The sequence below is a fragment of the Dendrobates tinctorius genome, unplaced genomic scaffold (genome assembly GCF_039654945.1).
Source record: "Dendrobates tinctorius isolate UK_male_01 unplaced genomic scaffold, ASM3965494v1 ptg000022l, whole genome shotgun sequence".
Taxonomy (NCBI): domain Eukaryota; kingdom Metazoa; phylum Chordata; class Amphibia; order Anura; family Dendrobatidae; genus Dendrobates; species Dendrobates tinctorius.
The window spans coordinates 84,548,778-84,563,039 of NW_027361690.1; the positions used below are offsets into that span (position 1 = coordinate 84,548,778).

Sequence of the window (14,262 nt, forward strand, 5' to 3'; positions counted from 1 at the left end):
AAATTTGCAAAACTTTTCTGCAAATCATTTCATTCAAGTTTAGGCTGAATTCAGATATTTTTTTTTCTTTGAACAAAAACTTGACTTTTTTAATGTACTGGATATATTTTTGGTTTTCGGGTCAGCTTTGACAATTTACGGTATATGTGGTCTGACTTTATTGTAGTGATTTTTTTTTTTTTTAAGTTTCTCCTATGAACTACTCAGTGAAAAACAACAGCACTTTGAAGACACATAGATACACATCAGAGCGCTACCAGGTTTTTTTCCATGGACACAATCACTTGGATCAAATTAGGATATGTCTTCACCTTTATTTTTTCAAAACAATAGTATGCAAAACAACTAGACATATGAGTGTACCAACTGATGTAAATACTTATGTCCCCCCAAAAAAAAATTGACAAAAGTATTCAAGGTGTGATACCTTTATTGGCTAACCAGAGAAATTATATTTGCAAGCAAGCTTTCAGGGCTCAGAAGGCCCCTTCATCAGGCTGGATTACAAGTGAATTACTGAGAAGATATGGCACCATTTAAATAGGAATTACAACAGGACATGAGGTGATACAGGCCAAGGAAATCAATTTAAGGTTTTTGTTACACATGCAAATGAGGTGGAAATGTTCTATTACAGATCTGAAGACCTTCTTGTGGAGGTGTGAACTGTGTCCATGTAATGAGTCATGAACCCAGGTGTCAAATTCAGTCCTATTGTTAGAGATTGAAACATAGAAAAATTTGGGAGTTTAAATTTATAAATTTCTCTGTCACTATTAAAATGACCTTTCAATATTAGGACTTTTAGATCTGCCAAGATCTGTCCAGGTCTAGAGAAGTGTATTCCTACAGGCGTGTCCAGCTCCTTTTTAATATGTCTATGCAGATTCATCCTTGTTTGTAGTTTTTGCTTAGTTTCCCCAATGTATGTCCCTGCATTGCACCTTGTACACTGTATCATGTACACTACATTGGAGGATGTACATGAAAAAGAGTCCATGATCTTATAGTCCTGATTTGTGTTTGGTATGGGGACTTTATCTGTTGGTGACATGTGGGTGCAGGTCTTGCATTTTTTACTGTTACAGGGGACTGCGCCTGTCTCTGATGGAGATGCGAGGGCACTTCTGACAAGGATATTCCTTAGGTTGGGAGGTTGTTTGTAGGAGACCAGTGGCAGTTCTGGGAATATTGCTTTCAGTCTGTGGTCTCTGTGGAATATGGGTTGGAGGTCAGCGCCCATATTGCACAGAGACCACAGACTGAAAGCAATATTCCCAGAACTGCCACTGCTCTCCTACAAACAGCCTCCCAACCTAAGGAATATCCTTGTCAGAAGTGCCCTCCCATCACCATCAGAGACAGGCACAGTCCCCTGTAACAGTTAGAAATGCAAGACCTGCACCCACATGTCACCAACAGATAAAGTCCCCATACCAAACACAAATCAGGACTATAAGATCATGGACTCTTTTTCATGTACATCCTCCAATGTAGTGTACATGATACAGTGTACAAGGTGCAATGCAGGGACATACATTGGGGAAACTAAGCAAAAACTACAAACAAGGATGAATCTGCATAGACATATTAAAAAGGAGCTGGACACGCCTGTAGGAATACACTTCTCTAGACCTGGACAGATCTTGGCAGATCTAAAAGTCCTAATATTGAAAGGTCATTTTAATAGTGACAGAAAGAAAAATTTGGGAGTTTAAATTTATAAATATGTTTCAATCTCTAATAGGACTGAATTTGACACCTGGATTCATGACTCATTACATGGACACAGTTCACACCTCCACAAGAAGGTCTTCAGATCTGTAATAGAACATTTCCACCTCATTTGCATGTGTAACAAAAACCTTAAATTGATTTCCTTGGCCTGTATCACCTCATGTCCTGTTGTAATTCCTATTTAAATGGTGCCATCTCTTCTCAGTAATTCACTTGTAATCCAGCCTGATGAAGGGGCCTTCTGAGCCCTGAAAGCTTTCAAATATAATTTCTCTGGTTAGCCAATAAAGGTATCACACCTTGAATACTTTTCTCAAATTTTTGGGGGGGACATAAGTATTTACATCTATTTTTCTGGCTAACACGGTACCACAATATTAATCTGTATTGTATATCGAGTGTACCAATTGAAATTAATGTGTCTATGTTGTGACTTTTTTTGCCCCCTTAAAAGGGTTGTTCACTACTCAGATTACCCCTTGTCAAAACCATGTGCCATTCCAGCAATGTCACCACTGGCTCTCCCGCGGATTGCATGATATTAGGTCACACGTTCCCTGGCTGGCTTCACACTCCTCGACTATGGACAAATCACATACATCTGGAGGAAGTCAGAGCTGCTGCTCTCTCACTTCCTTACAATGTATGTCATTCATCTAATGGCAGGGAGAGTGAAGGCACCGACGATAGGCCACAGGGAAAGCGTGACAGAACATCATGCAATCCCCGGGAGAGGCAGTAGTGACATCGCTGGAACGACACAGGTGGTGAATATTTAGTGTTATTATTTTACAAGCGGGAAGCACAAAGTTGAGAAGAGGGTTGCCTGAGTAGTGGACAATCTCTTTAAATAACACATATGATAAAGACAGACATGTGAATGAGCCCTTATGTGTTTAAAATGTTTTCTGCTGCACTAGAAACCATGGCTCCAGTGGAATGGAATATGATGAGCAAAAAATGTTGTTGCTATGAATTGTTTGCCAAAATTCTCTAAAAGATGCACTAAATAATAAAGCCTGAGTCACTGTGATCAATTTTTCAGATCAAGTCCAAGCTTTCAGGTCCTTTACGTTTGAAATAAACTATTATAACTACATATTGACAATTCTAAGCTTTCACCTTGGTCGTCTGTCGGATGCTCCTACACACACGTGTTGAGGTGGCACAGTTTTCCACTTCTTCGACTCAACCACCATCGCATCGGCATCCACCAATCCAAATCCATAGAGATGGCTGACTGAAAAAAATAAAAGTCTGACAATTTCCTTTCTTTGATTTCAAAACACATTAAACCATAAAAATAGAAAGTTGGATAAAACATTGAAAACAGAAGAGGTTTAGGGAGTCTCCGTTTTTAACAAGTCGATAAGGGCAGAGACCGATTCGTTTTTTGGGCACAAAGCTGGAATGAATTACAGATTGGCACATGTGGTCTACCTTCAACACAATATTATATTCTGCATATATAATATATGGCATTGTATGGCCACACTTACAACATCTGTGGGAGATTGCTCTCTAAAAACATAACTGGTATCCAATATCCCAGACACCTGTAGCAGGCCAAGGAATGTGCAGTGTTCTCGGTTTTTAGTAACTAAAGCAGACTGCGCCCGCTCCGACCTGCTCAGAGGCCACACATGGAGCACTTTGGAAGCAATGATGTTTTATCAGCTGAATCTTGTGTAACATGGACACGAATGAATAGTTGACTTATGTTAAATATGCTCATTGAAAAATCTTGATCATTGAAAAATCTTGATCACATTTTAACCAATTCGATCTTACAAATGATATCAATGATAATCATGCTGAAACAAGATGCCCAAAGCCAAGGGGGTCTATGTATGGAGAAGGGAAGAATAGAGATAGCATATGACGACTGCAGTTCCTGTATTTTGTTTCTGACCTCTACGTCCAGCTCCATTTGTTTTCCAGTCTGGGGCTCTGAGATGGACGGATCGGGAAGTCTTCACCAGTATATGTTGGACGTCTCGCCAGTTGAGTGCTGGGCTGCATTACAGAAAAAAAGGAACAATAAAATTTGCGAACCTGGAGGTTCTTAGAATGAACTAAAACCCAAAGATTGAAAGAAAGCAACGTTCAGCCATGTTTTGCTAGCAAGGTCCAAACATGGCAGTCCTTGCAGGTCTGTCCTACCATGATATGCCAAAGCCAAGACCATGTCCCATACTCAGTCCTTCAACTCAAAGTGTGCAAAGTACAAAAGGTTATCCACTTTGGCCAATCTCTATTTTGGCGAAGGGACACTTAAACAAAAGCTAGTTACGTGGTTTTCCATTGCCAGAAGTCATTGCAATCAATTGTAACCTGTCAGAACCTGGCACTAAATATTTATTTTTTCTGCAGTGCCACCACAGGAGAAATTAGGCATTACACTTTCTATTGAGATAAATGAGGGGGTCTGTGTAATACATTAACTTGTCAGGTCCCCCAGAGTGAGACACCCTCTTTGTAGCCGCACTCCAATATGGCTAAAAGAGATGATTGTTCTAAACATAAAATTCCCCTCCTCTGATAATAGAATTTCTAAATAGTAGAATATAAAGGCATTGCCAGCTTTTGAAATCTCATTTAAAACCCTACACCAATAGCTGCAATTAGTGGTCAACTATTTATTAAAGTTTAACGCCAAAAGCGACCAATAAAATGCATTAATGGCAGATGATCACTTTTGAAATAAGTCATCATGTTTTACCAACATGATTAATGGGATTGTGTCATCACAAAATGATCTATTGTTTAAATCAGGTTTTCACGCTACATTTATTTATTTTTTTTCTCCATTTTAAATGAGAGAGGATTTCACTGACTGGTTACATCTCTATTCACAGCTGATAATACAAGATTCATTAATCATAATAGGCTACAGTGAGTTTCCCCGTCCTACCTCCCTTCACAATGACCTTTGCACACACATTAGATGGGTCAATAAGAAAGTCAGAGTTTATTCATTATTGTTATGACTCTTAACTAATCAGAAAATCCATATGTACTGTACATTAAAGGGGTGCTCTGAAAGTGAAATAAATTTTAATTTAAATCCCTATCTATATAGTGCAGAAATCTAAACTATTTTCTAATATACCTCCATTAAAAAATTCCCTACCGTTCCCCAACTACACTCTGTTATACTGTATTTTTTTTTACTACTTCCTGGCTGATGAAGCTCTTAGGCTGGCTTCACACTTGCGCTTTTTTGCGCTGTATTTTAGCGCTAAAAAACGCATGCGCTTTTTTTCCCTATATTTTGCATGGGATGCGCTTATGTGCGCATACACATGCGTTTGTATGCGTTTTTTTGTGGTGTGCGCTCGGGCGCACAATATGCATCCTGTTGCATTTTTTGGGCATCCGACTTGACTCAAAAAATGCATGCGCGCAATGCGTTTTTTTACAGCAAGACACCCATTGTAAGTCTATGGGTGCGCATATGTGCGCATTGGCATGCTCATGTATGCGTTTTTTTGTTGACCATTGGTTAGACCATGGAAATTAGGGGTTTGGGTTAGAGTTAGGGTTAGTAAAGGGGGTTTAAGGTTAGGGTTTGGGTTAGTATGGTTTGGTTAAGGGTTAGGGTTAGTTAGGGTTTGGGTTAGTAGGGTTTGGTTAAGGGTTAGGGTTAGTATGGTTTGGTTTAGGGTTAGTATGGTTTGGTTAAGGGTTAGGGTTAGTATGGTTTGGTTAAGGGTCAGGGTTAGTAAAGTCATGGTTTGGGTTAGTGTTAATCCTAACCCTATCTTGATTTTTTTGGTGAGGCCAACTAATGTTGGGAAAAACCGCAAACGCGGTAAAAACGCACTAAAACCGCATAGAAACGCATAAAAACGCTGCTTTTTTTCATGCATGCGCATAAAAATGCTTGAAAAAAACGCAGCATTTGTATGTGTTGTTTCCATGCGTTTTTTTGCGGGAAAAATGCGCTGCAAAAAAAAGCAAGTGTGAAAGTAGCCTTAGTGAGTATCTCAGTGCATCCTGGGATACTCAAATGAAGAGTCATCGGGGGGCACTGCAGCAACTTCTGCCCCCTCCCTGAAATGAAGCATCATCAGTGATGCTCATTTCAGGGGCGGGGATAGTCCCAGCATGCGTTTATTTGTATGATATGCACAATCACAGCACGCTCAGTTCCCGGCTCAGATCAGTAGTTACCGTATGAGCCGGCAACAGAGCAGTGTGCACTGTCAATGCCTGTTGTCAGGATACTCAGCATTTAGAGACTAGTGACATCACTTGTGGGGCGCGCTGGTCTATCAACACTGAGTATCCTGACAACTGCTGCTCTGTTCATTACTACTGATATGAGCCAGCAACACAAAGGTTGCTATGATTGTGCAGATCGCATGACAGCATGCAGGGGGGACTAGTCCGGCCTCTGAAACAAGCATCACCGATTACTTCATTTCAGGGAGGAGCAAAGGTTGTGACAATGACCGCAGCTTCTCCCGGGGATACAGAGTATCCCAGCATGCACTGGAATTTACGACGCATAATCACACAGGAAGTAGGGGAAAATACGATAGCAGTTAGATAGTCTAGATAGGGATTGGTAAAGAATTTTTAATTCAAGTATATTAGAAATTAGTTTTGATTATGGCACTAAATAGAAAAGGATTTAGACTAACAGTTGACCTTCAGACAACTCCTTTAAAGGCCGAGTGGTCAGTCTGAAAATGGCAAGATTTAGATTTTTTTTTTTTTTTTAATCAGAATGTGCTTAGTGTACAATGTGTCCATAAAGTCATGGTGCACTTTCGACCAGTCACTGGAAAGCAACAAAAGATGATAGAAATGTGAAATCTGCTCCAAATAAAAGAAAAAAAAACTCTCCCAGTTTCATACCTATTCAGTGCAGTTCGATGTGGGCTCCATTTGTTGCCCCACACACATCCAAACGATAGTGAAGTTCTTGCCACACACAGGTAAGGACGTCTGGTGTAACAGAGTGAATAACGTCTGTGATTCTCTGTTTTCAGTGATTAATGTCGTTGATACGTTCAATCTACACATGTTGCTTCACATAACCCCAAAAGTAAAAGTCTAAGGGCATCAGATCCGGGGATCGTGGTGGCCATGGCTTGACAGAACCCTTGCCTATCCACCGCTTGGGGAATGTTCTATCCAGAAACTCACGAACAATGGTGGTGTAGTGTAGAAGAGTGCCGTCCTGTTGAAAGATGACACCTTCTAGAAATTGTGGCACTGCATACAATTCCAACATGTCAAGATAAGAGTTTGCCTTCACAGACTGCTCCGTGAAAAAAATGGGCCTATCACCTTATGCATCAGGCAATACCACACGTTCTTCACTTTAGGAGTGTTACGTTCGTACTCAACGTAGGCATGAGGATGTTTAGCAGCCCATATTCGGACGTAATGGCGATGAACATGTCCACAGATATGGAAGGTCGCCTCATCGCTAAACACAATCTTCTGCAAAAATTTTGCATCATTGTCAATCTCACGAAGCATATCTGTAGCAAACGCGTATTATTTGGGTCTATACGCCGGTTTGAAAGAGTGCAACAGCCGCAATTTGTACCCCGGAAAACAGAGACGTTTCTTTAACACCTTATGAACTGTAGTGTTGCTTAGGTGTAATTGTCGAGAACACGCATGCACAGATTTTTTAGGGCTCCATAGGTAGCCATCCCGTATAACCTCTACAGACTCTTCACTGACTGATGGCCTACAAGAATGGGGTTTCTCCAAACTGCTGGTTTCCTTCAACTGCTTATCCCACCGAGTAATGTTATTTCTGTGTGGTGGTGCTTCGTTATAAACGCGCCGATATTCACGTAGCATTTTGGTCACGGATTCTGAAAAACTGAAAACTGGGAGGGTTTTCCTTTTATTTGGTGCAGATTTCACATTTCTATCGTCTTTTGTTTCTTTCCTGTGACTGGTCAAAAGTGCACCATGACTTTACGGACACAATGTATATTAGTGTTTTAAATTAATTTTTTTCTGTATCACAAAAACTTAGATGTATTCTCATCCCCAAGATCCTATCCCAATATAGAATGATGAATGGTGATGGTGATGATGAAGAAGAATAGCAAATACCTCCAATTAGAAATGAAATATAGTTTTTTGACTTGCTGTGTCTCTTTCCTCATGTGCAGGCATTGCAGGACCTTAGGTATCAATGGTTACGTCCACTTATAAAGAGACCGCTAGTTGCTAGTGGTCATAACCATGGATACCCAAGGTCCTGCAATAGTGAATAAAAAAAAAAAAAAAAAATCAACAATACTACAACCCCTGTCAAAAATTATGTAATCACCGGCCTTGGAGGATGTTCATTCAGTTGTTTAATTTCGTAGAAAAAAAGCAGATCACAAACATGGCAAAAAACTCAAGTCATTTCAAATGACAACTTTCAGGCTTTAAGAAACGCTAAAAGAAATCAAGAACAAAAAATGTGGTAGTCAGTAATGGTTACTTTTTTAAACCAAGCATAGGGGAAAAATTACAGAGTAACTCAATTTTGAGTAAAAAAAATTATGGAATCATGAAAAAACAAGAAAAACACTCCAACACATCACTAGTATTTTGTTGCACCACCTCTGGCTTTTATAACAGCTTGCAGTCTCTGAGGCATGCACTTAATGAGTGTCAAACAGTACTCTTCATCAATTTGGCTCCAACTTTCTCTGATTGCTGTTGCCAGATCAGCTTTGCAGGTTGGAGCCTTGTCATGGACCATTTTCTTCAACTTCCACCAAAGATTTTCCATTGGATTGAGATCCGGACTATTTGCTGGCCATGACAAGTACCTTATGTGTCTTTTTTCAAGGAATGTTTTCACAGTTTTTGCTCTATGGCAGGATGCATTATCATCTTGAAAAATGATTTCATCATCCCCAAACATCCTTTCAATTGATGGGATAAGAAAAGTGTCCAAAATATCAACATAAACTTGTGGATTTATTGTAGATGTAATGACAGCCATCTCCCCAGTGCCTTTACCTGACATGCAGCCCCATATCATCAATGACTGTGGAAATTTGCATGTTCTCTTCAGGCAGTCATCTTTATAAATCTCATTGGAACGGCACCAAACCAAAGTTCCAACATCATCACCTTGCCCAATGCAGATTTGCGATTCATCACTGAATATGACTTTCATCCAGTTATCCACAGTCCATGATTGCTTTTCCTTAGCCCATTGTAACCTTGTTTTTTTCTGTTTAGGTGTTAATGATGGCTTTCTTTTAGCTTTTCTGTATGTAAATCCCATTTCCTTTAGGCGGTTACTTACAGTTCGGTCACAGACGTTGACTCCAGTTTCCTCCCATTCGTTCCTCATTAGTTTTGTTGTGCATTTCCTGTTTTGGAGACATATTGCTTTAAGTTTCCAGTCTTGAAGCTTTGATGTCTTCCTTGGTCTACCAGTATGTTTGCCTTTAACAACCTTCCCATGTTGTTTGTATTTGATCCAGATTTTAGACACAGGACTGAACAACCAACATCTTTTGTAACATTGTGTGATGATTTACCCTCTTTTAAGAGTTTGAAAATCCTCCTTTGTTTCAATTGACATCTCTCATGTTGGAGCCATGATTCAGGTCAGTCCACTTGGTGCAACAGCTCTCCAAGGTGTGTCCACTCCTTTTTAGATGCAGACTAACGAGCAGATCTAATTTGATGCAGGTGTTAGTTTTGGGAATGAAAATTTACAGGGCGATTCCATAATTTTTTTCCTCAGAATTGAGTGATTCCATAATTTTTCCCCTATGCTTGGTTTAAAAAAAAGTAACCATTACTGACTACCACATTTTTTGTTCTTGATTTCTTTTAGTGGTTCTTAAAGCCAGAAAGTTGCCATTTGAAAAGACTTTAGTTTTGGGCCATGTCTGTGATCTGCTTTTTTTTCTACAAAATTCAACAACTGAATGAACATCCTCCAAGGCTGCTGATTACATACCGTATTTTTCAGACCATAAGACGCACCGGACCATAAGACGCACCCCAAATTTTCAGAAGGAAAATAGGGAAAAAAATAATAAATGTGTCAAATGGGGTCAGTCTTACAGTCCGAATTCAGCTTACCAGGGAAGGGATCCGGCACAGGAGGAGGAGTGGTGGTCACAGGGGTCGTTCGGTGTTCCAGGCTGGTGTGTGACCTCCAGGAAATTCCATCCCAAGCTGGTGCGGTGGTGGCTCTGTGCTGGGGCAGGGAGGCTGTGCTGTGGCGCTGTGGTGCAGGGGCGCTGTGCTGCGGTGCTGTGCTCCGGTGCAGAGGCACTGTGCTGGGGTTTTGTGCAGGGGCACTGTGCTCCGATGCAGGGGCGGAGGCTCCGCCGGCATTTTATCAAAGCCCGGAGGCCTCGCATATTTGTTGCTGCCATGTTGCGGTGGCCTCCGGGAACATGGCCGCAGGTCCAGGGACGGCGCATGCTCAGGATCAGATCTCGTCCCGAGATCTCGGGAGATGAGATTCAAATCTCGGCAACGTGATCTCGTCCGAGATCTCATCTCCAGAGATCTCGGGATGAGATCTGAACCTGAGCATGCGCCGTCCCCGGAACGGCGGCCATCTTCCCGGCGTCCATGTTCCCGGAGGCCACCGCAACATGGCAGCAACAGATGTGCGGGGCCTCCGGGCTTTGAGGATTGAGGAAATGCCGGTGGAGCAGCCCCACAGAGAACATAGCAGCTGCCCCTGCACCGGAGCACAGCCCGCCGCCACCACCACACCACAGAGCCCCGCCGCACACGCCACCAGCCACATGAATTAGTATATTGCAACATAAGATGCACCCCCCCACATTCCCCCAAAATTTTGGGGGAAAAAAGTACATCTTATAGTCTGAAAAATACGGTAATTTTTGCCAGGGGTTGTATATTTCTAATTGGAGGTATTTGGTAATATTATTATAACACACTACATCTTGAAGATGGGAATATTCCTTTAATGTAAACACTAGGCCATATTCTAGTTAAGCTTGAAATACACTACAAATTTGAAATTACAATTTTTAGAAAGACTTGTTGCTCACAGTTACTATTTTAGACAAAAATGCCATGAATTAACATGACAAAAGGTTGTGGGATCTTAGCAGTGATCTGTGTGCGGATTTGATCATGAGCATCAACCACCTCACCCGTGGACAACTAAGATGACCAACTCACCAAATCAACTTCGACAAATCTGCCTTCAAGTCAACATCATTTAGACGCATTCTTTTTAAACACACAAGCTGTAATTTATTAATCTACCAAGGTAAAGATGTTACAATGCAACAGCTGATAGTAGACAGGCAAACTACTTTTAAAGAAAAGCAAAACTTTGTGACAACTATAGTTGGGGACAATAAAAACCTGATTCAGCTGGCTAAGTGGTAAGAAAAATTCATCATTATCTACAAGAAAATGTGTAGACAAATTTACAGGATGCTTACACCATGTATCTAGATGCCACCAACTTACTTTGCTTCCAATGCTAAAGCAATAACACCAGCCACCATAGGAGCAGAGACTGAAGTCCCAGTGTGATCATCGGTACATTTCTGTCTGAGATCTGTTGTGACCTAGAAATAGAAGTTTGGATAATCAAGCAGGAATAAGCAAGATGCTAATTATAAAGTAAACAGGTTGACCACTTATTTTAAAGAAGATCTCTCAATTTCTTTATCCCTGAACTTTCTTACTCATGTGTGTATTGCAACGCAAGTGTAATAAAATATTTACCAAGCACGTTCCTCCCCAGTTTCCAATTTTACTCTTGTCCTCTTCTGGCCCACCTGACAGTTCTTCAGCTCTGCCGGCTCGAAGTGTGGGGCGATGCTTTTTTTTCAATGAAAATGTATGAGAACCAAAAACACGGCTCCATAGACTTACATTGAGAAAGACTTCTGCACCACACAAGCCCATGTGAGGGGTCAACTAAATAGATCTCAGGTCACGTGGGCCAGAATAGCGCCAAAAACCAGATAAGATAATCGATAGGTATCTTAAGACACACCATCTCCAGATGGTGACTTTTCTGTGTAATGACGCACAGAAGAGCAGATCTGAGTGTGCATACACTGGTCCAGTGGAGAGATAAATATGGAGAGCTGGAAATAGGCTGATGCTGCCAGATATTGGGGTGCTTGAAGCTGGATACAGTAGTGTGGTTGGAGTGCTTGATGCAAGAATACCAATACCAAATGGGGATAAGGTGGGAACCCCTAGTTGAAAGCATGTTGCCTATTAGACAGGGCGGAACAGATCATCAGTGATTTGTGTAGGGGAGGCTTCGGCTGTCTTTATACAGGTAATGTGGGTCTCTGGATGTGGTTCACAACCATCTATCAGAGCTGAATGTGGCTCTTTGGTTAAGAAAGGTTGGGGACCACCGCTATAGAGGAAGAATTATATTCTACTCCTGCATCAAAGTGGTAGAGATCATTTTTGCAACTCTTGCTTACTTTTACTGAACTTTATACAAGTGCAAATCTGAACATTGTGATAGTCACTGCCATTAGTAGTGAAGACACAGAAGCAGGTTCAAGTCTTGGTAAGAAGAACCAATAGAACGGATTTCATACAGATACTTCACATGCAGCATTTAAGTCTCCAGCACAACATCATTCAAGGTTTCTTGCTCAGCAAAAAAAAAAAAAAAAAAAAAAAAAAAAGCAACATCAGCTTTTAATGTTTAAACCATACCATGTACAGCCCTAAAGGATGTTTTACACTATTGCTTTCCCACTGTTTGCAGCTTTGGGAAAACCTAAAGAGAGACAAACCATCAGAGGTGGTATACCGTTGAAAAAATAGGTATTAGACCTACCGGTAATGATGTTTCCAGGAGTCCTCCTCCTCCTTACAGGGACAGGTAAGCACACGAGAGGTTAAAAGGCCCCGTCCCACCCCTTTCCCTCAGTGACTTAACAAGAACCACAGCGTGGATAATGCTATAACTCTTTTAATGGTATCATCATATTACATCATATAACATAACTTAACAAAACATAACATAACCGGGAGGGAACTACCCGTGCTGTCAGGATGGACTCCTGGAAACATCATTACCGGTAGGTCTAATACCTATTTTCCAGGACGTCCACCTGACAGCACCTTGGAGAGTACCAAAGCACCTCCTCAGGGTGGGATCACCGCTTGGAGAACTTTTCTCCCAAATGCGGTATGTTGGCCTGATAGCACGTCAAGTTTGTAGTGCTTGCAAAATGTATTCAGGCTGGCCCAGGTTGCCGCTCTACAAATCTGCTCGACTGAGGCGCCTGCGCGCTCGGCCCAGGAGGCTGAAACTGCCCTAGTAGAGTGGGCCCTTAAGGTATCTGGTGGGTTGGCACCTTCCGACTGGTAGGCGTCTGAAATTACTGATGTGATCCATCTTGCGATGGAAGCCTTAGAGGCTTTTCTCCCCCTATTTTTACCCCCGAAGAGGATGAACAAGTTTGAGTCAATACGCCAGTCATTGGTGGCCTCTAGATAGCTTATAACTGCCCGTCTTATGTCTAGGGAGTGGAGACGCTGTTCTTTCTCATTGCGGGGATTGCTGCAGAAGGATGGTAGCACTATCTCCTGATTTATATTCTGGTAAGAGGCTACCTCGGGGATAAAAGCCGGATCTAATCTTAAGGTTATATGATCGTCTCTGATCTGGAGATATGGATCCTTGGTGGACAGGGCCTGGATCTCCCCCATTCTTTTGGCCGTGGTGATGGCTACGAGGAAAGCCGTCTTTCGAGAGAGAGTCGAAATGGACATTCTATCCCTAGGCATGTAGGGGACCCTACATAAAAGATCTGAGTACCAGGCCGAGGTCCCAGGGCGGGGTGAGCTGCCTAATTGTGGGGCGAAGACGCTGCGTGGCCTTTATGAATCTTACCACCCAAGGATGGGAGGCTAAAGGGTAGTCGAAGAAGGCGCTCAAAGCCGAGATCTGGACCTTTAACGTGCTGGGTTTAAGCCCCTTATTATATCCCGACTGCAGAAAGTCTAGGACACTAGGGAGGTCAGGGGTACCTGCCGAGAGGTCGGACCTGCCACCTTCCAGGCAGAATCTCTTCCATATTTTTCTGTAGATTGCGGATGTTACCGGTTTCCTGCTGGCCAGTAGAGTGGACATGACCTGCTCGGATAAGCCCTTTGCTCTCAGGATGTCCCTTTCAGGATCCATGCCGAGAGGCGTAGCCTTGCTGGGTCTGGATGGCGAATCGGCCCCTGGTGGATAACATCTCCCTTCAGGGGTAGCTCGACTGGGTTTCCTACTGCCATGGCTCCTAGCAGCGGAAACCAGCTTCTCTTCGGCCAGTATGGCACTATTAATATCACCGACGCGCGGTCCTCGCAGATCTTCCTGAGTACCGCCGGTATCAGCGCCAGTGGCGGGAATGCATACAAGAGGGGTTCTGTCCAGGTCTGGCTCAGGGCATCTACTCCGTCCGGGTGATCTGCTGGGTTCAAGGAGTAGAATCTGGCGACCTTTGAGTTCTTCCGGTTTGCAAACAGGTCTATACTGGGGGTTCCCCAACGCTGACAAAG

The 14,262-nt window shown here is 42.3% G+C and overlaps 1 protein-coding gene across 4 annotated transcripts in view; it reads right to left on the bottom strand.

Annotated features, from left to right (window-relative positions):
- PCSK6 (proprotein convertase subtilisin/kexin type 6) overlaps positions 1 to 14,262 on the bottom strand; it is a 346,824-nt gene that overhangs the window by 66,783 nt on the left and 265,779 nt on the right. For 3 of the 4 annotated variants that reach the window (XR_012230962.1, XM_073568833.1, XM_073568832.1), the window contains exons 9-11: positions 11,197 to 11,297; positions 3,650 to 3,753; positions 2,860 to 2,977 (exon numbers count right to left, since the gene is read on the bottom strand). Coding sequence is in view for 3 of the 4 variants with exons in the window: in XM_073568833.1 (XP_073424934.1) it covers positions 2,860 to 2,977; positions 3,650 to 3,753; positions 11,197 to 11,297 (323 nt within the window). In the remaining variant the exon portion in view is untranslated. The remainder of the gene's footprint in view (positions 1 to 2,859; positions 2,978 to 3,649; positions 3,754 to 11,196; positions 11,298 to 14,262) is intronic. The other variant, XM_073568834.1, reaches the window with a different exon arrangement.